The sequence below is a fragment of the Trachurus japonicus genome, chromosome 1, assembly GCF_045865225.1.
Source record: "Trachurus japonicus isolate A0001 chromosome 1, Traja_1.0".
Taxonomy (NCBI): domain Eukaryota; kingdom Metazoa; phylum Chordata; class Actinopteri; order Carangiformes; family Carangidae; genus Trachurus; species Trachurus japonicus.
The window spans coordinates 26,785,344-26,812,097 of record NC_140907.1 but is presented as its reverse complement, the minus strand read 5'-3'; the positions used below and the strand labels follow the sequence as shown (position 1 = coordinate 26,812,097).

At 42.6% G+C, this 26,754-nt stretch overlaps 1 protein-coding gene across 4 annotated transcripts; it reads left to right on the top strand.

Moving 5' to 3' along the window:
* The first annotated feature begins 843 nt into the window (after positions 1-843).
* Positions 844-22,876, top strand: fam193a (family with sequence similarity 193 member A). 4 transcript variants are annotated; one of them, XM_085783045.1, is made up of 24 exons: positions 844-1,274; positions 2,957-3,031; positions 4,646-4,888; positions 7,551-7,726; positions 7,846-8,013; positions 8,439-8,685; positions 9,282-9,406; positions 9,584-9,731; positions 9,852-9,926; positions 10,025-10,099; positions 10,191-10,303; positions 11,088-11,330; positions 12,588-12,750; positions 12,973-13,119; positions 13,865-14,143; positions 14,482-14,704; positions 15,354-15,665; positions 16,879-17,161; positions 17,647-17,833; positions 18,315-18,554; positions 18,667-19,657; positions 20,814-20,895; positions 21,765-21,866; positions 22,448-22,876. In XM_085783045.1, exons 1-23 carry the CDS (start codon positions 1,038-1,040, stop codon positions 21,856-21,858), a joined length of 4,926 nt encoding a protein of 1,641 aa, XP_085639171.1. In that variant the 5' UTR covers positions 844-1,037; the 3' UTR covers positions 21,859-21,866; positions 22,448-22,876. The 4 variants fall into 4 exon arrangements, with proteins under 4 accessions (XP_085639171.1, XP_085639159.1, XP_085639166.1 ...); XM_085783033.1 differs by having other exon boundaries at positions 15,354-15,713; XM_085783040.1 differs by having other exon boundaries at positions 21,765-22,876.
* The last annotated feature ends 3,878 nt before the right edge of the window (positions 22,877-26,754 follow it).

The following is a 26,754-nucleotide window of genomic DNA, read 5'->3' as shown; positions in this document are numbered from 1 at the left end:
CATCATTTACTCTTTAGATTCATTTGGCACATGTGTACAATATCTGAGGACAGACAGATGGCCGAGAACATCCTTAGCACCATAGTTCAAGAGATAACATCGAGTACATTGTGGTGTTGTCACTGCAAAATGTGAGTGTGCAAACTTGTGTTGTTGTCAATGAAGCAGGAAGAAAAAACACACTTTCAATGGTAAAACATCGATTTGCCAATGCCAAAATACATTAAAACTTTATGAAATATACAATATTCATTTACGCTTACAGATTTCTTACTGATGTTGTGGAATACAGCAAATCCATGTCATTATTTCTATTCGGTTTCAAATTATCTGTTTAATTATTTAATTTTATTTTTTTGTAATGTTTTAATGCCTTTCATGAAGCACTTTGAATACAAAGTTTGTCCCAGTCCGCCATGTTTTTGGTTATTCTGGTCTCTTGGTGCATCTCGAACTCTTTAAAGTCGGAAATCGGAGTTTTCAACAGGGACTATCCGAGTTCCGAGTTGCCTCGAACGCAGCATTAGCCAGCCCTCATCATTTGCTAGATGCGCTCTCCCCCTGCTGTCAAAGTACGGTGCTTGCACTTTTATGGCTAAAGTGTAGAAAAAAGTCTGTTTGACATTTTTTTTTTAGCGATCGGGTAAACACATATTACATTTAATAAGATGTCTTACATGCGGGGCAAGCATTCATCGCCATTCATCTACCCAACTAACGACAATTTTCCCCCCGTGTGGCTGGTCACAGAGCGATATTCGACAACAAACTCCATTACCCATAAGCCCCCGCGGTTGTGAGACGCACACGTTCCAACGCAAGCTGAAGTCTGGCTGAGGCAGTAGTCCAGCTAGAGGCCATATTGGAATCTATGAAGTCGGCTTTGCACTTTGATGGAACTGAGTGTCTGTCGTTTTGGGAGTCTCTCTAAATCGCTATCCCCGGAGTCACAACCCGAGTGATTTGCGCCTGGCATTCCACTCGAGACCCTGCCAAGTCTGGACGGCAAGTTGTCTCGCTTTCTGTGTGTGGCAGAAATGAGTCCCACCGATGCTAAACGAGGGGCTAAACGCAGGAAGAACAAGCGGGGCGGTGGCAGTAGCTGCAGTGCTGCTGCTGTCTGCAACACCAGCGGTGGCAAGGCCGGGGTTGCCTCCACGGCCCTGGGCTGTGCGGGACCAGCAACAACACCTGCTGCCTCTGTCGTCAGCTTTTTAACACCTGGGAGCGCAGGCAACGGGAATATCGGGTCCATCACGGGCATAAACGGAGAGGTAAGCGGTGTCACACAATGTTAACCGGTGCATGTCAAAACTGGGGGAGGGTGGGGGGGAGATAGGAGGAGGTGGAGGAGGAGGGGGTGCGGAGAGAGAGAGAGAGAGAGAGAGAGGGAGGGGGGGACGACTACTAGCTAGCAGCGTTATCAACGACACAAATCTGATCTGGGCCCGATACTGATGCGAGGAAAGCAGCGAGCTAACTAACCCATAACCCATACAATGTAGGTAGAAATGACCGTGGATCATCCTGCCAGATTATAAACCACATACGCCAGTAATGTAGCCAGTGTTACTATTATTATGTTGTAACAAATCGTCGTAAACATAAGGCTGTTTTCAACCCGGACCCATCATCATTAGCCTAAAGTAAGGTACAGTATCTTAGCTGGATCGCCTAGTTACCTATAACTTTAACACACCACGAAGCACATTATTTTATTTTATTATTATTTTTTTAAGATAATATTTATCCAGATCCACGAAGATTACATTTGCCATGGCTATATTATTCGCTTATTAGGACTGTTATGTTAAAAACACACAGTTAGTTGGCTTATAGGCTACTGCTGCTGGTGCTGGTGCTGGTAGACAGATAAACACTAACTAATGCTGCTAGCTAATGCTAACAGTTCAGGGTACTAACAACTCCACCTTGGCCGGGCCTCGATGTGTGTGTATGTGTTTTGTTTTTTTTACAAGCTGATCTTTCACTTTCTGTTATTTATGAAGGTTTAATAGCTTATAGCGTGATCATTTATGATAGAGAAGATGAACAAAAATGTGACAAACTTCACCTAGCCACGTTAGCTTGGTTATACACCAGAAGTTAGCAATAAAGCAACAACAGCACATTATTAACACTGTTAAAAATGATCAGTCCTCTTTTAAGGGATTGTTAAAATCATAAACAAAGCCTTTGTATTGTGTAGTGTTCCTGTGGTGGTGAAATTAGTCCTTGTTAATGTTCTGTAAATGTAATATATAATGTAACTTAACCACTTCTTGTATTTGCCCCTAGGATGTTGTGACCTCTCTCCACCCAGACAGATCTTTCACATCACAAGAATTAGTCACCCTTATTCATAAGAAAATTATTCACTCAGAAATGCTGCTTAAAGTTGGTATGTCACACTGACACCAAACTGTAAGATGTCTGTTTACCTACATGAATGCAGATGTTTGTCTCTTAAAGTGTCAGGGCATTCATTTGATGTAGTTTTGTCTCAGCTGTTCATTCACTTGTGAATTTGTATATAATTTTAGGATTTTAACGCTAATTACCAAAAAATATACATATATAATAAGATATAAACTGGTTGCATGGCTGGATGCCACTAGGGGCAGGTGGGAAAGTGTTCCACTGTTATTGGGGGAATTGACTCAAATCCACCCGTGAGTCACACACACACACACAGCGTTTGCATAGTAGCCTACCTGTCTGCTAACGTAGGAATATCCAGGCCTGGCTCTACTGCTTATCAGTTTTCTGCCTTGCATGTGTGCACCACACACTCACACACTCACACATCAACACATGCAGTACCCTTAGTTCACACGCTCACCATCCCAAACTACTTTCCTTGTATTAACTTTTCAGCAGATGTAATAAATCCAGCATAATGGGCGTAAAGTGGTCAGTTCTTTTTAACCATTGCGTTGTGTTTTTTGTCCCTCAGGTCAACGTGAACAACAGCGTTACACCACAGTTTACAGAAGGACCAGTGAACGCTGACTTCTCCGGAGTCCTACAGGTACATTTACACTGATTCCATGAGAAAGCCACTGTAAAAGTGTACTTCTTAAGTTATGCTTCTATTGCCAGACAATTAACACGATGATACTAAAGATACCAAAAGCTTAGGTGCACTAGGAGAAGCATCATACAGAATATCTTTACTTAGCTTTAAATCATTTCATTGCTTCCTATCACAGGATTTTGTCCAGTACTATGACACGATTTTCACAGATATCCAGCAAATTAAATTCTGTGAATATCCAAAATAAAGTTGTGTGTTTGGCCACAGCAGAATATCAAGATGCTGCAGCATTTGTGTACGACTGACTGGGCTACATATCTGGAGCAGTGAATCGCAGCTTTCAGTGATCAATTACACCACTAATTTCGGTGTTGGCTGCACTTTTTGTTTTCCTTACAGCAGTGTTACAGTGTTGGGCACTCAGAAACAGCTGTCCTTTAGCATTCAACCCCAAGCAAACACGTGCTTCAAGGGGGTAAATTTGACATAAACAAAACTTTATACGATTGCTTTGATTCTGGACAGGGAACGTAATGGATTAATATATTTAGGTATAGACAGGAATAGTTAACCTGGAAACCACAGCCTCTGGAGGATTGCTGATGATAATTGTATTTAAATATGACCTTTTCCCGCTAATATGTGCCATAATGTAAGGTTACATGATACATGAACCATAATGTTTTTTATCTTAAGATAAGAACAGAAGTACTATCATATCCATAAGTGAGCATGTTCAGATACGTCGTCATGTTTACATGCGCTACAGTTAGTAAATAGGCTTTAACTACATTTGTGTGTGTATTTTTGAGAAAAACGTTGTGCTAAATAAATAGTGATCAAGTAATTCACCTCAGGCTTTTTCAGAATATATATATATATACATGTAGCTACCTTATGTTTTGTTGTTGTTGAAATATGATGGTTGCTGCACTGCTGAACTCTGGTTCACACGGGTGAGAAGGATCATTGTCGCAGTAACCTGAAAGTATAAATGTATTAAACGTTGTCAGGTGCTGCTCTTGTGGTATCTGTCATTGAGTCATTAATTACTACTGCTGGAGTGGATGGATTTGAGAAAAACCAACCACAACCACAGATTCAGTATCTCCAGGAAACTACTGACACACCTGTAAAATGTTGCTGAAATGGCTGAAAAATCAACCCTTTTTAAAAAAACAAACAAAATAAACATATTGCTCATTGACGCACAGTCAGTACGGCCGTCATAAATTGAAATGTCTAGCTGCTAATTGTGTTTGGGCTGCACTGTGGTTCGCTCACTGAAAGGTTTGTGTGCATTAGGAGACGTGTGGAGCACAATAAGGTGGTTTAGACTTTCAGAGGTCCCAGATTGTTATGGGCTTCAAATAACTGTGTGATCTGGCTTAATATACGGTGGTGAAGCAGCTGTCAATCAAACCTAAATTCCTGTGAATGACAATAAACTGGGTATATTGACTTATAGACCTTTCTGTTATCATTTCAAAATAAATTGTCATGCCTTTTTATGAACAGTAATCATATTGTAAATTTTAAGCTTATTGCATAGCTTATGGTGTTTCTTTTTCCCCTCTCTGCTTTCCCCTGCTAACACATCCACCAAAGACCCCATTCACGTTTGGCTTGAACCAGCGGGCGCCCTACACGGCCGGCGATCGCTGCCTCTTATGCCGATGCGAGCGTAAAGACAGTGCGGTGCCTTCGGAGGCAGGGATCTCAGGCCAGAACGGTACAGCGCAGCCCGCCAAGACGCCCAGTGCCCTCCAGCTGCCTTTGTGGGTGTGCTCCGATTGCAGGCGCACGGTAGAGAAGGAGGACCGGCACACGGCGCTGGAGCAGTCATTGGGGGTAAGTCACCTGGGTATAAAGCATTTAGAAACTCTTTAATAGGAGTGTGTGAGGAAGTGTTTGTGGCTGCAGTGAAAGGATTGTAAATCCTCTGCTTCTCTGCATGGTTACTGATGCTACATATCTGAAGTTTAACTCAGACAGCTGTGGCTGTTTGGTCTGCCAGTGGATGGTGTAACTCTTCTGTTCTCTTGGCACCTCTCGTCCTCTTGCCAGGAAGGTTAAAACAGATGCAGCAGTCACATGCGGCAGCTGTTGCTGTGCAAAGAATGCAATAAAGGACGTCATCAAATTAGATTTTTCAACTTGGCGTCATCATGTTGAACTTAGATCATGGTATCTAGGTTAAATATGCAAATCAGAGAACAAGGAACAGCGCAGCAGATCAGACACCTTCAATGCAATCTGACACAAATCCATTCAGAAATCCATTCTTCCCGTTGAGGATTTCCTTCACCTTTGCTGTATACCATTAATTTATAAGGTTAGTACGTCAGCATAGAACAATCTTTCTTCTTTTTATGTTGGGCAGCCCGTCATATGTGCTCAGCTGTGTCTCTGTAGCGACAGCACTAATTTAGCAGCGGAAAAATCTCGTGATTCAGCGCAGTGGTTTTTTTTTTAACGTGGAATACAAAGTCACTTCTATTCCTCGGATTGTGCTTAAGGGTGTGATTATTGGTCGTAATTGATAGGGGTATTTATAATGAATGATCTTTCACTTTTGTTTCCTTTTTATTGCAAATTGCTTCTTTTTTTTCTTTGTTTTTTAATACAATATCTGGTTTGTTGAACAGTGAAACGTAATGAGTAGGACAGGGAGTTATTTGTAGCAAGAATTGGTAATGTTCAAGCCCCAAAGCATTTCTCCCCCACTGGTTCAAAGTTGTAAAGCTAGCAATAAGATGTTATGTGCATTAGTTACAGGATTAACTCATTACTGTACAAATGCACACGTACAAGTGAATACTTACAGAGCTTTTCAAAGTGCAGGAGAGTGAGCCTCCCCTCAGGGAATATAAAGACAGCCGAAACCCCGCCCCGCTCCTACTATTGCTCTACTAAATGTCTTCATACGTCTTTTTAAAACAATGTCTTTTGAACACGCAAAATTTCATATGATATATTGAAAGATGCCAAACGAAATCTTCAATGTGCACCAGTCTTCTCTCATGTTATGGTCTCCAATCGTGCATATACAGTATCTCTTTCATCCGTGTGTCCATCCATCGGCTGCTTATCTGAAAAGGATTTTATTAACCCTGATTGGGGGGGCAAGGACAGGCTGGTTGCCCTGTAGACAACTTTATAAAGAATAGAATTGACTGTACAAATCAATGCAACACACAACATGTCACAAAGAATACTCCTGACCGCCTCTTTGCTGTATTTTGTTCCACTGAACTCATCTAAACATCTGAAGCGTATTCTCAGCTCACTCTGCTGCGGTGTTGTGCACTGCTCTGCACCGGGGTGTGTCACTCTCTTGTTAATGTGCCCTTCAAATAACAAACAGTGAATAAATAACTAATAAAATACCTGCCGCACTGACGAGTCAATCACTTTCCACTGCTTCAAGATAGCTGGTTTGCCAACAACGTGCACGATCACACCTCAATTTGAGATCCACGCTCCCATGTTGCTATTAAAACAGCGTAGGCTGTGGATGTGTAAATGACAACCGTGTAGGCGTGAAACCGGCAAAAGCGTTAACACCTGGTGTAAGATAGAGCCGTGCTTCTTTGATGTGCACCGGTGCTCGATGTGAGGATGCACTGTAGAAGGAAATGTAGATAATTGTACTTCTTCCATTTTTGCTTGACTCTTGTCTCATTGTAGGTTCTAAAAATCAATCCATGTCGTTGCCACACGCATATCTGAGCTAACCAGATGTTTACAGCTGTTTTTGCTAGTTTATTCTTCCCCTCACTTTGTAAACTAAAGTAGCATAATTCAAATCCTGTTTTCAGACATCAAGTCGCTGTAAAATGTTAGGCTACCTTCCCAAGTTCGCTCACATCTTACGGATTGTGCTTTATATTTAGCCTTGTTGAATCTATGGGGGGTTTACGTTTCCTCAATAGTGGGCGTGTGATGTTTTACTGTTGAGCTTGGGTTTGGTTTCCTCCTAAATGTATTGTTCCATTGCATCCTCATTCACAAAGGGGGAGGGCACTGTGCTGCTGACTCACAATATCATGGCACTGTAGTAAACAAGGCCAAACCACTTGAAATCCTTCACGGTGATGCAGCTGCAGAAAGTTTGCATTAACAGACAAATGGCACATAATTATAGCATAGGTCTAGAAAGTAGCCGAGAAATAATTAGAAACCACTGGCTCTGTTTTTGAGTCATTGAGGTTAGCAAAGTCTCTTAATGCTGACTCTGGTAAATAAACCTGACATTTTTCAAAATGTAGATTAAAAAAGATGTCGAACCTTATTTACAGTACAGTATATGCTCTATTTTTGGTTTTCTGTACCTTCCGGTTGACATGGCCAGTGTGCTAGTCATATGGTTGCAGCGTGTTATAAAAAACACAGCATGGCCATTTATAAGTCCTTTTTTTTTTTTTTTTTTAAAAAGCTTTGCTCACTTGCATCTTGAGCAAACTGAAGATTGTTTTGTATCTCAGACTGCTGTTTTTGCTATTTCACACAGAACCAGGACTTCCTTTTGCACATGCCTGTGGGTAATGGAAACCTGGGCCAGGAGGCAGCCACAGTGGACAGACTGACCGCTGCTGCGCCTACACTACCCATGCTCCCTGCCCCAGACCTTACCGCACCGATGCCTGCTGATACAGTGTGCAGCTGTGAAGCCTGCAACGAGAGACGGTCAGTTCAGATCGATCATCCCCTGAATGCGAATTCAGATTCAGTTGCGTTTGTTTCATTCTTTCGCATGTGTGCATGTGTCAGTGAAATCTTCATAAATCCGTATCTGCACTTAACAGGGAGATCTCTGCTGAGTCAGAGAGGGAGTCACAGCAGCTGCAGAACCACTGGTCGGAGGTCCGCTACCTGGTGCGCTGCATCTACCGCCAGACAGGAACACCACTAGCAGATGACCACGACCAGCCCCTAGAGAGAGACAAGGAGGGCATGAAGGAGCTGGTGGACAGGTATGAAGACAAACACAGCTCTGCTTCATTTTTTTTTTTTTTAAAGGGTATGTGTCCACTAGGGGTCTCTCCTGAACTGCACAAGTCTCTGTGGATGGAAGAAACCAGCCTCTGTGAAAGCAATCAGAAACCTGTGATGTCAACAAACTGACACTACTGCTTTCTCTACTGTTATTGTTCAGCCTCATAAAAGGGACTCTTTACTTCCTTAATATGACGTTTCCTGTTGAAGCGACATGTTTCACGGTCATTCCGTGACTCATTGATGGGAACATTTTATACTGTAGACAATGGGGGATAGAAAAGCAATAAAACCTGTTTCACCCCGTAGGAACATCAGGGGACATTTCTGAAAGTTTTCTCGGTTGGACTTTTTAAAAATGTACACTCACTTACACAGGATTGTTTTATTTCTCTACCTGTAGGCTCTGTGAGAAAGACCCCTATCAGCTCTATCAACGGTTGGAGCAGCAGGCTCGTGAATACGTCTTGGAAATGAAGGTGCGGCTACTGAAGCACCTCTCTGCAGGCTCCAAGACTGTGGGACAATCGGGGGCCGTGGCTGCAGCCCAGGGTCCTCCTCAGGCCCACCAGTTCATCTCCCTGCTGCTGGAGGAGTACAGTGCCCTCTGCCAAGCTGCACGCACCATCAGCAGCTTCCTACTCACTCTGGTCAGTCTGTCCTCCAGAGATGACTGTTTCAGTTGTCCTGTAGGTGGCATCAAATGCTCACTTTTTTTCCTCCTCTGCCCTCTTAAAGGGATAGTTTAACATGTTTGGCAAATTGTCCCATTCCCATAATCCCTATAGTCTTAGCAGTAGGTTTGTTACCTTTAATTGTCGGTGCAAGCTATTTTTAGAACGGCGGAGCAGAGCCGCAAGCTGCTCAGAGCTACGCTACGGAGGCTAATGGGATTTCTTGGTTTCCCTCATCAAACTCATCAAATAAACAATCCAACAACTCCAAAACGCTCTGGTGGACAAGTTGTGATCCGCACCTTCACCACGCTATGAGATAATAACGAGACAGAGTTGTTTTCGAGGTAAATTCATGCAAAACCGCTGATATGCGTTCCAGTTTTTCGGCAAGCAGTCTCTGCATTTACCTCAAAAACAACTCTCGTAACATTCTGTTATTATCTCATAGCGTGGTGATGAATGAAACTGAACCATAACTGTCACATATATTACCATGAGATATCCATTACATTCGTAGCCTTTGTTACTGTCATTGTCATGACTGTAATCCAAACCTTTCTGCCCCTCAGGAGAATGAGCACCTTCAGAAATTCCAGGTGACGTGGGAGCTGCACAACAAGCACCTTTTTGAGAATCTGGTGTTCTCGGAGCCGATCTTGCACAGCAGTTTACCTGCACTGGTTGCACAGCTGAAGTAAGACATTTTTGTTAAAGGAAATATACCATTTACTTTGACTGAGACATTCATCAACGGGATTTCTGTGCCACTTTAGACCCACGTTGAACTTAAACTGATCCTTTCCTGCCCTATTCAGCAATGTCTACTGTAGTTTTTGTCTTATTTCTAATCCCCCCTTCTTTTCTGTTACAGACATGGCACAGCTTCCCATGATTCATACAATGAAGACATGTATAGGACCTTGTTAGAGAGCTATCAGCAGCTACAGCAGGAGATGGCGTCTGTGGCTGCTGAATGGCAGGAGTGTGAGAAGAGGATTGATGACTACGTAGACGAACAGGTACACAGCATTCATAAATAGCTGCATTTGTTACAGAGAATAATGTTGCCTTTGTTTTTTAAATGTGGTTCTTGATCTAGATGCATCAGTTTACGCTACATGACTGTCACTGTTTTGCAGCTGCTTTTTAAGGTGGAAGGTCAGAGTCTCACCAACCAAAGAACAGAGCCACACAAGTCCTTGATAAGCAAAAACGTAAGAGATTTTAAGATCATATCTAAATCCAGTCAGACAGTTTTTCTATTTATAATTTTTAGAAGCCAACGTTTCCCTCATTATCTGCTCATTTTCAGACTTTGAAGACTAAGCAGCGAATGCTGAAGGAAGACTGGGAGTTCTTTAAACAGAGGAGATTTATAGAAGAACAGGTACACCACAAGAAAATACAGATTCGATGGCTGACTTCAATGTACATGTCTCTGCTCCGGAGCAGCTTTTTTATTTTTGTTCTATTTATAGTTACCCAACAGTAAGAAATCGCCCAGCGGAGACAACAACTTCACAGACACTATGAGGATGCTCTCATCTCGTCTGAGTATCCCAGACTGTCCAAACTGCAATTATCGTAGACGGTGAGTTTTGAGGATTAGCTGTTGTGTTATTATCTGGCCTGGGATCAGCTGTTGTTCACACCGAGACCTTTTTAGAGGAAGTGGTGTGGAGCTAACAGGATCTGAGCTGAATCTGATACAGCTACAGGGCAGACTCTGCATGTATGACCTAATAGCTCCCAGAGCCAGGTGCTCTTTACAGGCTGGGGAGACAATCAGTAATTGGTAGCTGCTGGTCTAAGAATGAATCACCGTCTGAAGCAACAAAGTAGAGAAGTATGAGAAGGAGAGATACATAAAAATTACATTGTGACATGAAACTGAAAAAAAAGAAACAAAAACATTGATATTTGATATCGGCTTTACTTACAAATGAGAAGAGACTAATTTTTTTTTTATTGTAATGAATATTTTGTGTCAAATGTTTTTCAGTTTTTGAAAGATCTCACCCCCCACCTGTGAGTTGACAGGAAACTGACACCGCTTAAAAAATACATGTTAGTGTTTTTAACTAACGTGTGGGATGATACTGTGAACCAGGTGTTGGTGTACGACAAGCATTGTTGCATCTGTGATTCAAATTAAAATGAACTAACTCCGCCCCCTTTTTATTCCCAGCATTTCTGACTTGGCAATTACGCTATTGTTCTCTCCATATAATTGTATTAACAAAATAAAAAGTAACGCGTTGAAATGTGAATGAATGAGAGTTTATAAAGTGTGAATTTCAATACTACTAATTGACGCATCGCTGTGACGATTGTCAATATTAATGCTTGTCCTCATCGTCCACCCCAACCAACAGGTGCACGTGTGATGACTGCAGTCTCTCGCACATCTTGACCTGTGGCATCATGGACTCTCCCATCGCGGAGGACCTCCACATCAAGCTGCCTCTGCAGGGGGAACCTACGCGGGACTACCTGGCGGAGGTTCACCCCCCCAGCCTCTCCTCCGGCAGTTCGGCGTCTGGCTCCAACTCCAGCTCTCCCATCACCATTCAGCAACATCCCAGGCTCATTCTTCCTGAAGGGGATACCAACACTTTGTAAGTCGGCCGGTCACAGTCACAACACTTTCAGCCACAGCTTAGTATCGTGTATCATGTTGGTTGCATCTAGGCTTGTCACGATACTGGAGTATCAGTAGTTGATACCTACGATACTAGTGAATTTCCTTGATTCTCGACACTCATTCGATACCACAATAAAAATAAAAAAACCCACTACTTCTACATTTTCTACTTGATCAAAAAAACAGTTTCACATCAAACTTTCCTGTATTTAAACTCCACTGTGCTTCAACAACTTGCACAGGATTTAAAGAGCAGGCAGCAACATGAAGTAAGAACATTGTTAAAATGGTAAATATGATGAAAGGGTATGCCCGCACACTGATAGTCACACAGTGGTTTTTAATGCACACAAACGTTTTCGACCTGTTGGTGCCGTTGGAACAATAGAACTCACACATCTACTATATATAAACATGAACCACATCAGTCACAGGTGTGTCAATGTGTGGTCCAGTTGGATGAAAGGGGGCAAACCTGAAGGTGAGGGGCACATCCTCCGACTTAAAGTTGCCTCACTGTGGGGCGGTGCGTGGCGCAGTGGTTAGGGCGGCCGCCCCATGTGGAGGCTGCAGTCCTCAGTGGGAACACCATTCGTAGTCGAAAATTCATCATTATGAGGAAATAGAGTAAAAACAACACCAAACCATTATCCAACATCACACAATTACATCATTAATAGACACAGAAAAACATTAAAATCCTGCTTCAAGCTTTTGTGGGTCGGACTAAAGAAAATGTTTAATATCGTACTCCTAATATGACTTAACACAAAGCCATGGAGTCATTACTGTGTCCTTCAATTAGTTAAACAACAGAACTGTCGTCTTCATTTCTTCACTTTCAGGGTCTTTTCACAGATGTGAAAATGCATTTCATTCTCCAGCATGCACGGTTTCGCGTTTACGCCGCACCAATGTTAGAGCGTCATGTTTTCATGACGACTGACTGGAGAAAGAATAGATCCGTGAGAAAGACGCGTAGCACGTTATGTTGACATGAGTCAGTGTACACCAGGCATGAGGTCCGGCTGCGTTCACATAACAAGCGGACCGCAAGTTCGACTGTATATCCCCCCCTACTGAAAAAAAGTTTTTTGCGTGTTGGCATCAACTTGGTACCGAATATCGGTTCTCATGACGACCCTAGTTGCATCTAATAAGTGTCTCTGCTGAAAAACAGTAATTTCCCCCCATAACTTCCCCCTAACTACTCATTTCCCTCCTCTTCCAGTATAAGTGATGATGACGAAGTGCCTCCATTGTCCAGTAAATTTGGGGACCTCTACCCTATGACTGGTTATGAGGAGAACAACGTTGTGACCACTGCCGTGAATGGTCTCCACGGCGACATTAACATTAACGGGGAAGGGGAAAACGTGGCACTAAAGGCAGGGGTAAGTTCTGTGCTGTCATGATGCTGTGAAGTAAAATTAGTCGTGAATTTCCCGGCAGGGTTTCTGGATGACAAGACCAATATTCATTATGAGTGGGTTACCGGCAATTCGGGAAATGTATTTTGTATTATGTATGTGTGTGTGTGTGTATCATTTGCTTATTCATGGTTCATTGTGATTGTAATTCACTGCATTTCCTAATTCTCTGTTTTACACACTCAGTCTCCGCACATTACCAGCAGCAGTAGTTCATCTGAGGGGGACGAGGAGGAAGCTGATGGTGAGGTCAGCGGGGAGCCCCCAGGGCAGCAAGAGGAACTTTCCTCAGGAAAGACCAACAGTCCTCCACCCGCTTACAACCACCAACAGGTAATCGCACACTGTCTTTGTCATCGTTTTCCGGGAATGTTGTGAATGAAAATGTTGCGCGCACACACACACACACACACACACACACACACACACTGATGGTACTTACCAAGTCATATTTTTCCTGGTCCTGATCAGAGTGGTTTCGTATTACAAACTAGTAGTGAAACCTGCTGAGTACAGAAAGCTGGTGGTAGATGTCTCCCCAGGGTCATTATCTTTATTGTATTTGGTAACACTTTATAATAAGTACACACTATTAAGCATTAGTTAAGCATTAAATACTGGATTCATCATTTATAACACATGAATACTCATTAGTATGTAGTTTATAAACACAGTTAAAAATGTTTTAATCATTGATAAGCACTAACTGTATTATAAACTACATACTAATGAGTATTCATGCGTTATAAATACTGAATTCTGAATTCAGTATTTATTAATGCTTAACTAATGCTTAATAGTGTGTACTTTTGAGAGGTTTTACCTTTTTTTTTAAATGGAAATTAAGGAAAAAGTTAACAAATCCTCAAATTGAAGAAGAATATTTTGGCATTTTCTGATGATCGACTGAAAATAAAAGCCACGACAAGTTCGATCAACTAAAAGCTTTACATAAATGAGAGAAATATATATATTTTTCATACATGCTGGGGGTATTATTATCTCACATTAGGGAATGCAACACCCACTTCAGAGTGAAAGCAGACGACATGTTGTGAATGTGTGTCACCACCCTCAGGTAGAGCAGGTCCAGCATGCCTGCGAGTGCCACGTATGCAACCAGGACCCCGGCTCCTCCACCCTGGGCCTCGCCACATGCCTGCCCCCCAGCCGGCTCCACGCCGCGCCTCCCCCCGCCGTCGGACACCAGTTCTTCACAGACAGCAAGACTCCCCCCGCCCACCCCGCCCTCCACCTCTACCCCCACATCCACGGCCACCTGCCCCTACACAACTTCTCCCGGCCCCTACTGCACCCCACACTCTACCCACCCAGTTCTCCTCTCACACACAGCAAGGTGAGAACGACACCCACAAGGCATAGACGTAATAGATTACTTTCTTTTTTTAACATTGTGTAAAATTGGAGATGTCTCTTTAAGGGAAAATGTATTCATTTCCTTTTCACTGGGTTTTTTTTTTTTTTTAAGGTTCCAGGAACAACGCTAAGCTTAGGTGTATGTAGTTTCACTTGTCACTTGTTTCACTGTCGTTTTCATTGTCTGCCACAAGGGGTCAGACTGAACCCAATCTGATACAAATGGAAAGGAAACCACAACTGAATTGTTCATCCCATAAATCCAAGCTTTGTTTTGTAACATCTTCCCTTTTTTTCCCCTCCTCCCCCACCCTAAAGCCTTTGCCCCCAAACCCAACATCAAACCACTCAGCAGCCAAGCAGCCAGCCTTTAGCCCATCACTACCTGAGCACGTTTACCAGAACTGCTTCGGCAGCGCAGGTGGAACAGGCGACTGGAACAGCTCGCTGCAGTGCCTCTCGCTCAAGTTTGAGAATCTGTGGGATGCTGCTGTGATGAAAAGCTGGAATCCATCTGTGCTGTTGCCTGAGTCCCTGCCAGGTGAGACGCTCGAAAGAGAAATAGGTTACCCCAAATTTCCACTGGAAACAAAAAAAAGGAAGACAAAATTAAAAATCATCTGACAGCACACTAGGGATGTCATGATGATTACACATTTTCTTGGTACAATTATATAATCACGTTGTTACGATTATCACGATTATTATGCATTAATTAATTTCACAACACTATGAATGTGTAAAATCAAATATAGCCACAATATAATTACATTACTCATTGTTTACACAAAATATTTCAAGTATCTATTAATATATGACCAATTATTAACCCCCCAGGGGAAGTGTTTGAAATATTCAGCAAATTCACCAAATGTTTAAGTTTATTTTAATCGTTTTTTGTTTTGTTTTGTTTTGTTTTTTAAATACAAATGACACGCTAACATTTAAATTCCTACCAGTTCAATGTTACGTTAGTTAAATGGACCAGTATCTGAGCATTTACCTTTATTTTGGTGCGCATCTGCTGATACGGTTCTGACATAATCTTTTTGGGAAGTGGCGGTATTTAGGAATCTTTATGATTAATTAATTGTCACGTTTAATACTGCGATTAATTGTGAAAACAAGTCATCGTGACATCCCTGTAGCACACACAGTGTCTCATATGTATATCTGTTGTTAATCAACAGGTGACATGCTTGGACCACCCCTCGCCGACGTCCCTCTCCCTCCCACGTCATCCATCGGTCCCCAGGGGGAGCATCCCTCGCTGCCCACCCCTCTGCCCCCTCCCTCCTCCTCCTCGTCATTGTCGTCGTCCTCTTCGTCGTCGTCGTCGTCATCGTGCTCCTCTTCGGAAGCCAAAGAACAGAAGAAGAGCGGCGCCAAGAAGAAGTGTCTCTACAATTTCCAGGATGCCTTCATGGAGACCAACCGAGTAGTGATGGCCACCTCCGCCTCCACGTCCTCCGTGTCCTGCACTGCCACCACTGTCCAGTCAAGTAATAACCCACCCATCCACCTAGCATCTAAAAGACCCAACTCTTTAGGTAATATAGGAGGGTAGGAGCAGTGTTTAGGTTTGTATTTTATAGATGATGAGCCCTTTTCTTGACTAACCAGCGGCCCGCTTAGAGAGAGCAGAGTGATAACTGGGATGTGTTAAACCGACCAAGGGGAAAGTTTCACAAACTGCACCGTAAGAATGAATTTTCACCGGGTGAAGGTCGTGACAGTGCAGATTTTTGGTTACATCATCAGAGTAATCTTTAAAATTTGCAGTGGGTTTTTTTTTAATTAAGAAAAAAGGGTGAAGTCCACACACTGTTAAAGCTCCTCAAGTGTTTATAATAGGCTAGGGATCTACGTTAGATGGCCAATATGCACATCAATTAAATCCATTTGGTCCAACAAGTACACAAAATTACAGCCTCGGATTGTATTGTAACTTACTGTACTATTAGTATTACTATTGTAATATTAACAAATTGCCATTTAAACTCTTTAAAAACCCAAACAACCAAAAACAACCTTGAACAAATACTGAATGAAATGATACATAGTGAGCTCACTTTAACTACCGTTCACAAGAAATTCACAGCAAGTTAAACACAGAAGTATGTGGCGACAGTGGTGTCAAAAGAGGAAGACAGCACCGTCACTCGTGGACTTGCTTAAAGGTCAAAGTGAAATATTAATTTTATGCAATGAAATGTTAATAGTCTTTTTTTTTGTGCTAAATTTGAATTTGGATAAAATTACATGTGAATCAATGGAAACTATGTCTAAAGACTCACGCCCCCCCGCAGCAGCAGCACCACCACCACCCACATAACGCTGCTTGAAGACGTCCCTCCAGTTACAACATGTAACGCCCCCTGCTTACCTTAGCACGCAAGCAAGTTAGGCTAAAAGTAGAAGCTAGTTAATGTCACTCAGGAACACTGTTATTGAATAATAATGAATAAAACTAATAAAAGTGAAAATCACAGTGACTGCTGCTTAGAAATAAAAAAAAGTTTTAAATTCAAACTTTAACTTAAATATTTTATTTGAAAAGTGTGAATCCCAGTTAATTATCTGCTATTACATGATGTCAGATTATACGTGACAATGTTTTGTAACAAAGATGTTTTTTTTAATAGTTTTCTTGTTTTTTTTGGCTTAAGACAAACTAGACCAAGGTCTCATCCAGTGCATCTTTGTCTCCTCTAGATGATGTATTTCACAATCTAGGTAAAGAGGACCACCGGCAGCCCGCCCCAGTCGCCCCCAGAAACGGCTCCACAGGCTTGACCTCCCTCCCTCCGCTCTCGGGCCCCGCCCTGCCCCCAGCGCCCACCACGCACCTCCCCACCATGGGATCACAGCCCTTCCCAAAGATGGCCGCCCCCGCCCCAGACTTCGTAGAAGCCCACCAGGGTTTGTGTCTCCCGCCTGCAGAGCCTCCGGCCTCGTCGACAGACGGTCCCGTCAGTGCCCCGCCCAGCGTCTGCAGGTAAGTCGTCAATGATGGATAGATAGATAGATAGATAGATAGATAGATAGATAGATAGATAGATAGATAGATAGATAGATAGATAGATAGATAGATAGATAGATAGATAGATGTACTTTATTAATCCTGAGGGAAATTCAAATGTGCTCAACTGCTCTCATAGAACCAGTCAGACACAGCACAACAATAAAAACAGATTATAAATAGCTAAAAATCAAATAAATAATAACAAGAGGTAGAACTTGTCTACTCCTCATCCTCCCCCTGCCTCCTCCTCCCACTCAGGGAGTTGTGCAGTCTAATGGCTCGAGGGACAAACGACTTTGCGTATCTTCTTGTTGAGCAGCACAGTGACCGCAGTCTGTTGCTAATGAAATGAAATAGAACATAATATTAACATCTGGCTTACTGTTTTGAAAAGTTGATTTTTAGTGATGATTAAAGTATCTGCAGGACTCAGTTTTACAAATCATCGTGTCTTTCAGTGATCCTGACTGTGAGGGCCATCGCTGTGAGGGGAACGGGGCGTACGAGCACCAGCCGTATGACGGAGAGGAGAGTCAGGACGAGGACAGTTGTTCTGAGCACAGCTCCTCTACCTCCACCTCCACCAACCAGAAAGAAGGAAAGTACTGTGACTGCTGCTACTGCGAGTTCTTCGGGCACGGCGGGGTAAGACACCTGTATTTATCATCAGGGCTTTAGTTTAATTGCTAATAATTAATTGAGTTCCTTGTACAATTTTGCATTTCAGTTCTGTCTTTTTTCAAAAATCAAAAGAAGCTCCAGCACACTGTCTCACTCTCGATTATCATTTTATTATTCCCGGTGGGTGCGACTGACCAATCAGAAGAGTGGGGAGCTCAACTTTTTGATGAGCATCACCTGTCGGAGGGCAACAACACTCAATTAACATACAGAACACATCACAGAGTCTTACATGATATGAAAAATATTTACGACATTTAAAAAAAAAAAACTATAGTCTCAAGCGACAAAGATTGGAAGTGTGTAAATAGGGGCAACTGTGCCAATTATTTAAGGATTAAAAGAAAAAAAGTCTAGTTTAGTATATCGACAACAGTTCTACAAGTTCTGTCTTTTTTTTTTTAATGTGCTAACTGATTGCATTTTTGCCTGTTTCTAATGCCAGCCCCCAGCTGCTCCCACCAGTCGAAACTATGCAGAGATGCGGGAGAAGCTGCGGCTGCGTCTGACGAAACGTAAGGAGGAGCAGCCAAAACGGGAGGAGCAGCAGCCGGTGATAGAGCGAGACGGAGGGGTGGAGGACCACAGGCGGGTGGAGGACCTGTTGCAGTTCATCAACAGTGCCGACAGTAAACCGGCCTCCAGTTCTAAGGCAGCGAAACGGGCCAGGCACAAACAAAAGAAGGTGAACGTCTCGGTATACGTCAACGCTATGTCCATTTAGTAGATTATACAGGTGTCTTTTATTGTGTTTAAGTTGCCATAATGCTAAAAGTGTCCATTTCCTTGTGCTCCAGATGGAGGAGAAGGCCCGTCTGGAGGCAGAGGCCCGTGAAAGGGAGGAGCAGCTGCTGTTGGAGGAGCAGCAGCGGCGGCAGGAAGAGGAGGAGGCGGCGCTTCAAAAGGAACTGCTCCGGCTGCAGGAGCTGCAGCAACATCGCGCAGCCAAGAAGAAAAAGAAAGAGAAAGCAAAGGAAAACACCACACCCCCTCAAAACAACCCACAGCCCCTTAAACAGACAGCGCAGAACGTTCTAGATAACCTTCAAAATGGAAAATCGCAGCTGCTTCAAACCCTTATCCGCCTCCCCGACCAGAGGGAGGCGAGATTCGACCCCGTACCCCAGCCCATCATCACACAGCACAGCCCCAAACGCACCGCCACGGCCGCCGACAAGGGGCTTTCCGCTGAGACCAACCCCCCAAACTCTCCAGCCAACCTCCACAACGGCACTTCTACGCCTCACCTCGAGGTCAGTAACAGTAAAGTTAAGGCCAAACAGTCTGCTAAGGTGGCCACTTGTGAGGCTGCAATAAAGAAAACCCCCGAGGTGCCCAGGAGCTCAGACGTGACTGCAAAGCTCACTAACGGCACCGCCCTCGCCGCCCTCGCCACCATCACTACGACGACAGACACCAAAGCAACACAGATCAGGCCCGCCGAGGCTCCGGCTCCTCTCCCGGCTGCCGAGCCGAGGAGGGAGGACAGGAGTAACAACAGAAGTGCCAGTGGGAAAAGGCAGCAGCAGCAGCAGCAGCAGCAGCAGCAACACCAACAACCACAGCAGCAACAACCACAGCAGCAGCAGCAGCAGCCCCCGACCCAAATAAAGGAGGACAGGAGAAGTCCACCTGTGTCAAACCCCTCCCCGTCTCCCCCTCCGGCCCCCCAGTGTGAGCAGCAGACCCAGCAGAACGGCAAACATCCCAGTGCAGAGTCCCCACAGCCCAAAGGCAAGACCAAGAAGAACAAGAAGAAGAAGGGGGACAAGATGAACACTTCAATAGGTTTGTATTCTCAGCATTCACACACTGGTTCAACATCAGTAGTTTGGCCTAGGGATGGACCGATTATCGACATGGCAGATAATATCGGTAATCGGTATCGGCCGTTTTTTCACCGATAAAATAAATGTATTTTTTAAATGCACTCCTTCGGCTGTAATGTAGCCGTCTCTCTGGCTGATTTCATCACACTTAGCTGTATAACAATGTCCCGCTCACTGAACCAAGGTCTGTGTTAGAGTTAAAGTATTATTCTACGAAAATTGAAGGTCTTTTTATCACAGATATTCATAGTGTACAAAAAAGAAACAGTGTACTGTATTCAGTCTAATCCCAGGTGTGTTATTCTAAATTCTGACACCAAAATGTTCATTTTTACTGCAAATGAATATCGTTCTAAATATCAGTTATGGGTTTCCTTGATTACTACTACTACTAATAATAATAAATAATAATAAATATTTTATTTGAGTAGGGACAGTGTATATTAATGAACATTGGTATAAAATACTGTTGTAAATATGCCAGATTGTAACCGAGCTGCTAATTTACGTCCGTAGTCCCTAATTAATAACTAACAGTACACCACAAGGAATAAAAACAATACAATTAATAAAATACAAATGGCGATACACTACACAAACAGGAAAGACAAAACAGCAAATAAAATATAGATCGGTATCGGTATCGTCCCTGGAAAAAATCGGTCGATCCCTAGTTTCGTCTTTTATCTCACTCATGTCCAGCTGTCTGACACTACAGATGCTATGCGAGGTTAGTGAAGATGTGAACTGCCCCCCACACACAACACTCTGACCAGGGGACAGCGCCACTTCTCTAAGTTACACCAGCATCTATTATTTCCTCACTTGTGTCTTGTTGTGCGGCCTTTGTGTTACAACCACTGCATAACAGCGTGGTTAGTCAATGTGTGCACGCTGCAAACTGCTGCTCCCACTTGCTCTCACTGCTTCAGGGGCAGGAAGTACGACAAGTTGCTTAGTGTAGATTTTGTTTTCCTTCCTCACATACATGAGTGTTGGACGGCCCTGCGCTGTGACCGTTGTGTCAGCGCTGAGGCCGCAAACGAAAACCTGACGAAACGTGATGTAAACACTCAAGCCCTCATCATGTCTGTGTTTGATTGTTTTTATTTTAGATGACGTATTCTTGCCCAAAGACATCGACCTGGACAGCACTGAAATGGACGAGACAGAGCGGGAGGTGGAATATTTCAAAAGGTATGCAAACCACTTTTCTTATTATATGGGGAAAATTGTGAAATGTCGTCCATAAGCGACTTTGTGGAGCGTGTGACCATAGCTGGTGCTGTTGAGTAATGTTTTTTGTTTTTTTTCTTCACAAACAGTCCCTGTTCTGTTTGTGTTGCATACGTGTGACCTCAAAAGTACATGCAGAAGAACAGTTTCCTCAGTTGTTATGCTCTGCTACTGACAGACAGTTGGATAGTTATGAGACACGTGTCTGTGCCAGCAAAGTCGAGGGAGAAGTCGTCTCCTTGGAAACAAACATGGATATAAACAATGCATGTTTTGAAAGAGCAAAGCTGTTTTCTTTAAGGCACCGTGTAGGAAATAAATGTATTCATCATTTTTATGGGGCCTCAGGAATTTGCAAAAATATAAACACCTATGTAACTATGTAAGATTTTTACCTTTTATTAGGTTTAAATTAGTCATTTGTTAAACAGCTTCTGAGTAATTGTGATGGTTAAACGACTTGTTACGGGGAGAATGGAGGCTCTCTGCCTTTCACAGAAAACCAACCTTGCAAGGTGTCCCAGATTTAGTCTCAGCAGCACCACAACACATATCTTGTAATCTCTTGTTTGTGACAGATAAGACTACACACACACATCCTAACACATATATGATAAATCACCGCTCCACAGATTGCCTTCTCGTCAGCTTCGTTGAAAACAAATGCACATGGAAGGGAGGAGGGTTAGCAAAACAGCAAAACAGCAAAAAGCAACCAGACTTGTATAGTTCCCCTTTAAAACTCCACAGGGCCATCATCAGTATCTAAAACTCAGGTAGTGTGGCAGCTCAGTGATTCTTTTTTTCTTTTTCTTCTTCTGTCTCCTCAGGTTTTGCTTGGATTCTGCTCGTCAGACACGTCAACGACTTTCCATCAACTGGTCAAACTTCAGTTTGAAGAAAGCTACGTTTGCTGCACATTGAGGGTGTTAGTGAGTGACTGTCAGGACACAATCAGTACCTTAACAGCTATACCAACCCACACGTTCCCCACTTCCCCCCCTCCCCCACCCGCCGGCCCCCCGCCTCTCTCTCCCCCGCCCGCCCGCCCGCCCTTGTACCTCCACCCAACTGTTGTCCTCTCCCACAACTTCTCTCCTGCTGTGCCCAAATCACACCCACGCTGCCTTGCTTTGTTCTCGTCGCTGTGTGGTTCCAACACAGACCCATCTGGACTGATCCACCCGCAGAACTAAAAACAAAAACGAAATGAAATGACACAAAAAGAATCACAAAATGCTACTTTACATCTGATTAATTTTCCTTGCGTGCTTGTGTGCTTTTAGTCTGAGTTGGGCATTTCTCTTGACTGAATAAGCCATGGTCTGAAATTATTTTCTTATTCTGGCTTACCTGTAGTCAAAAGATGCTTACTATGTCTGGATGGTTTCCTTCCAAGAAAAAAAAGAAGAAAAGAGACAATGGAAACTACTTTAAAAAATGAGAAATGTAATGAATTAAAAGCTGTATTTGAGATATTGTGGCTTACTATCCCATTGTTTCCCGTTCCTAGCACGGCATCTCATCCACATGATTGACAAGGGAATGGGCTTGGTCAGCTGGTTTCCACTCCCTGATCCCCCCCCCCCTCCCCCTCACCACCACCACCACCACCACCATCACCACCACCCTATTTCACAGAAAGGAGGAAGGCGTAATACTTGACAATGTTCTTTTTTGGTTTTTAAGTTCTGTTAACAAACTGTTGAGTAAAAGTGTACCAGTTACAGTTTTTGTTTTCTTGATTTTTGACCTGTAGCCAGCTTGTATCAGAATACTTTCAGAATGAAATTGAAAAAGAACAATACTCACACTATCAATCTGTTATAGAGTGTATATTGTATTAACACTGAAGCCAAACTGGCTACTTTTAACATATTGTTAAGTAATATTAAATCTTGTCTTTCTTTTTTGAAAGATGGAATACAGTAGTATGGCAGGATTATGTGTCTTGTGTCAAACCTTATTTCCTACATGCAGCAGAAATTAACAAAGCACATAGACACTTGAAAACTACACATACATTTAAACACATATTCACTTTCAAAACCAACACCTCTCTAATGTCTGCCCATGAAACGTACGGCTACAGGAAGGAGCTTGATTAGCTTCGCATCGTAGCTGGGTTAAGGTCCAGGAGGCCCAGGGGCAAAGATTTGTTGATGGGCTAATACCCAACCCTACTATACACTTGTGTTTCCTTTGTTTCACTTATATTTCATCAGGACTCCTTAACTAAACACCACATAATAGCTGAAATAATTTGTAAATTAATTAATAGTAATGATGGTTTTGATTGAGCAATAGGTCATCTTGCAAGCAAAAATGCAAAGATGCAGCTTCTCAAGTGAGAATATTTTTATTTGTTGGGCTTCTGGGAACAATGATGAGTATTTTTCCATGTTTTCTGTTATTGATTTTTTCTTTTTAACCGTTTGCAGCCTTTAAATACACTTTCGATGGTTTAATAATAGCTTGCACTTGGGGGATAATTGCAAGACAGTGTAGCTCAACTAAAACGGTGAAGGTATCCTGGCTGTCCAACTGTTACTAAAACTAAAACCAATCCACCCATCAGCTCCTCTTAAGTTCACATAAACCCCCCAACACAGTGTAGAAATAATATATTTTCTGCTCTGAACCAGGCTGCTATCTCCTCGTTCACAGCCTTTGTGCTAAGCTAACCTGCTGTTACCTTTGGTTTCATTTTCAACAGACAAATGTGGAAGCAGTATAAATCTTTACATCTATCTAACTTTGCAAGCACACAAGTGTATGTGTGTATTCCCAAAAAGCCTAAATGAGACACTCATCAAAGCCATTTCACTTCAACATGATCTTTCCTGTGTGACCAGACAATAACATGAAGCATTTCCACTGTGGCAGGAATTTTACCTTTTGTTGTTGTTGTCTGCGGCTGCACAAGGTTGCAGGGTGAGTCACACCCTCGGATATGTGTTCCTTATGGGAAATCCACTAATTGATAGTCATAATCAGTGTCGAGGGCTAGCGTAACTTGAGTCATGTAGATCCTGAGCTTGTTTCAGTTCTACGTTAGTAGGCCGCTACACTTAGACTACTTAAGACATTTACATGTAGCTCTTATTTCATATATGTACATGAAACTCTAGGGAAAATTGAACTGAAGCAGTTATGAAATCAAGTACATTCCCTCAGGGTGAAGCGAGTGTGAAATGAGGTCATGCTTTGGCTTATCTAGATGTAGATGAGTTAATACATACCTTTCATAGTGTACATCAGCTGTGGTAATTCTGCTTATAGTGTTTTTCCACCACTTTGTTTTGAATGAAAAAAAAAGGCTTAATGACATTTTTGTTAACTTTTTTAAAAGTTTTTAATCCCTGCTGCTGCAGTATAGCACTAAAACCTTAATTATGCAAAACTTCACTTTCAATTTGAAGCTCATTTTATTATGGTAAAAATGATCTGGTTTCATCAAGAAAATTAGATTCTTCTTCTTGATTTTTTTTGTTTTGTTTTTAATTGTCCAAATATTGTGCCTTGAAAGTACTGTAAGTTCATTTGTTATATCTAGAGGCAACTGGATAATGTGGAAGAGGAAGTGAGTTACTGAAATGTTCTTCACAGTGACCGCTTCCTCTTTACTTTTCCAAGAGTAACTTTCTTAAAACCCAGGGATTTCACTCAGAAAAATTACCGCTCTAACAAATTTGATGAATGGAAGAAGTGTGGCAAACGCAGCTTTTGTGTAAGACAAGACAAAAAGTTTTTTTTTTTTCTTTTGCACCGCAGTAGGTATGACTCATAATTTATTTCAGCTATGAATGACTGTCTGGCTGTTTGTAGAGCGCGCTCGCATTCAGTCACTGGTGATGTAACATCGGATATACCACATTTAGGCAAATGCCCCACAAAACTACGCAAATGAAGACAGGGCAAAATCACCGAGCAAAATGTCTTGAGAGAGGTAAACGTAGGACGTAATCTAAATAAAACTCCCAACATAGCACAGATTTCTGTTTGTTTTTTTTCCCTCAGGATGAAGAGACAAGAGCCACTTAAGCCCTCAGTTGATAAAATATGTATGTAGCCACTAGAACAGAAAAAAGAAAAAAGCTCCATCCACATTGAGTAGATTTGAAATTTGCTGGTCTTGGCTGGTGAAGGAAAACACAATGGTGCACTCAGCAGTCTGACAATGACAGGGGAAGAGCACCAATAGGATTATTAAAAGGGATCAGAGCTGCCTCGTAGCTTGTAATCAGAACGCTGATCTTTTCATTGTCAGCTGCCTGGAGCGCTTCAGGATCACATACATTTCCATGGAGGGAATCCCCCCCCCCACCCCTCCGCTCTCCTCCGTCTTTCCTGACAGTCTGCCACACCACACCACACTGCTGCTGCTTGCTGTTGATGATGGCCGAGCCCTCGGCCTTCCCTCCCTTTACCCAGAAGCCTTAATGAAACAGTCTGTGTTAATACCAGCATAAGTTCAATTAAAATGATCCACTCAAGTCGACAGCAATCCATTTTCTCATAAGCTCGTCTGCTTTACTTTTTTCTTTTTTTGGGAATTCCCTCCTGAAGGCGGGAAATTCCCATTCTTTTAGGATATACAGAAGATTAAAGGCCGAATCTATCCATTCTTTATTTGCCTGGATAAGTGTCAGGCTGAAAGTTTGTATCAGTACATCCTGGTGCTTTGAAACCCGGCTCCAACAGGAACTAATCTTACCACCGTCACCTGACTTTTCTTACTAGGTCTTTCTTAGAAAAGTTCCCAAACACTCAGGTGGGGACTTATGACCTATTTTTTTCCACTCTCACATTGGTGGGTAGAGCGTTTTGTATGTGTCTGTGTGTGGAAGTTCAGTCACTTATAGACCCTTTTGTAAATGCGTAGGTGTATCCTGCTGGCTGTGGTGGTGGTGGGGGGGAATCCCTAGCACCACAGCTCATGGCCTTTTTAGGGCTTTTGTGTATTTCTGCCCGTGTGCATGTGGTACTCATGTAGACGAGATACTAAAAGTTGCCCTTTAGAGCCAAAATTGGAGCCAGTCATTTTGTGGGCAGATGTATTGGAGGCAGGGCTGTTGTGTTATAAGCAGACGTGTTAGAAACTAATTCAGCCACAACTATTGTCCCCTTATCTGATGAGTAAGTCATCATGTGGTGTCATTTGAACACTTTTGGGGTGAGGGGAGGAGGGGGGTTAGATGATGAACCAACCCTCAAACCTCTTCATTTTGTTTGCAGAGTGGTATACTTGACTTTAAATCTTAATATCCTTTAATTCTAGTAATGGTTTAAAGGATTTAAAAAAGAAAGACCAAGAAGATTTCTGAGATTTTCATCAAAATGTGTTCATCTGCTTTGCTAACAAAGAGTTAGATAAGAAGACGATTCATATCACTCGTGTCTGTACTATAAATATAAATTACCCAACAGTTACACAATAGTCTTTGCATGTTTATCAGTGAGTCAGGTCAGGTGTTTCTCCCCCTGTTTCCAGTCGTTGTGCTATGCTAAGCTAACTGAATGGGTGGTGGTGGTAGTATTGATTCTCTGATAAGAAAGTCAACAAGCTAATTTCCACTCTCTTTTAAAAGCAGAGATAAAATGAAAAAAAATTTTTTTTTTTAATTATTATTATCTTATCTAAATTTAAAACCACAGTGGTAGGCCTATCTACAACCGTGTATAGCTGAATCGCAGCTACATATAGCCTATTGTACCTAACTTTGGTGACTGTTTTTGTTTTTGAAAGTCTCACAGTCATACTTTAAATATCATTCAATCAGAAAACAATGCAGCACAAGGCATATGTCACACATAAAT

Coding starts and splice junctions, on each gene's coding strand:
- fam193a (XM_085783033.1), top strand. CDS start 1,038: ATGAGTCCCACCGATGCTAAACGAGGGGCTAAACGCAGGAAGAACAAG. Junction 8,014..8,438: donor ATGAAGGAGCTGGTGGACAG/GTATGAAGACAA, acceptor CTCTACCTGTAG/GCTCTGTGAGAAAGACCCCT. Junction 14,144..14,481: donor CTCCTCTCACACACAGCAAG/GTGAGAACGACA, acceptor CCCACCCTAAAG/CCTTTGCCCCCAAACCCAAC.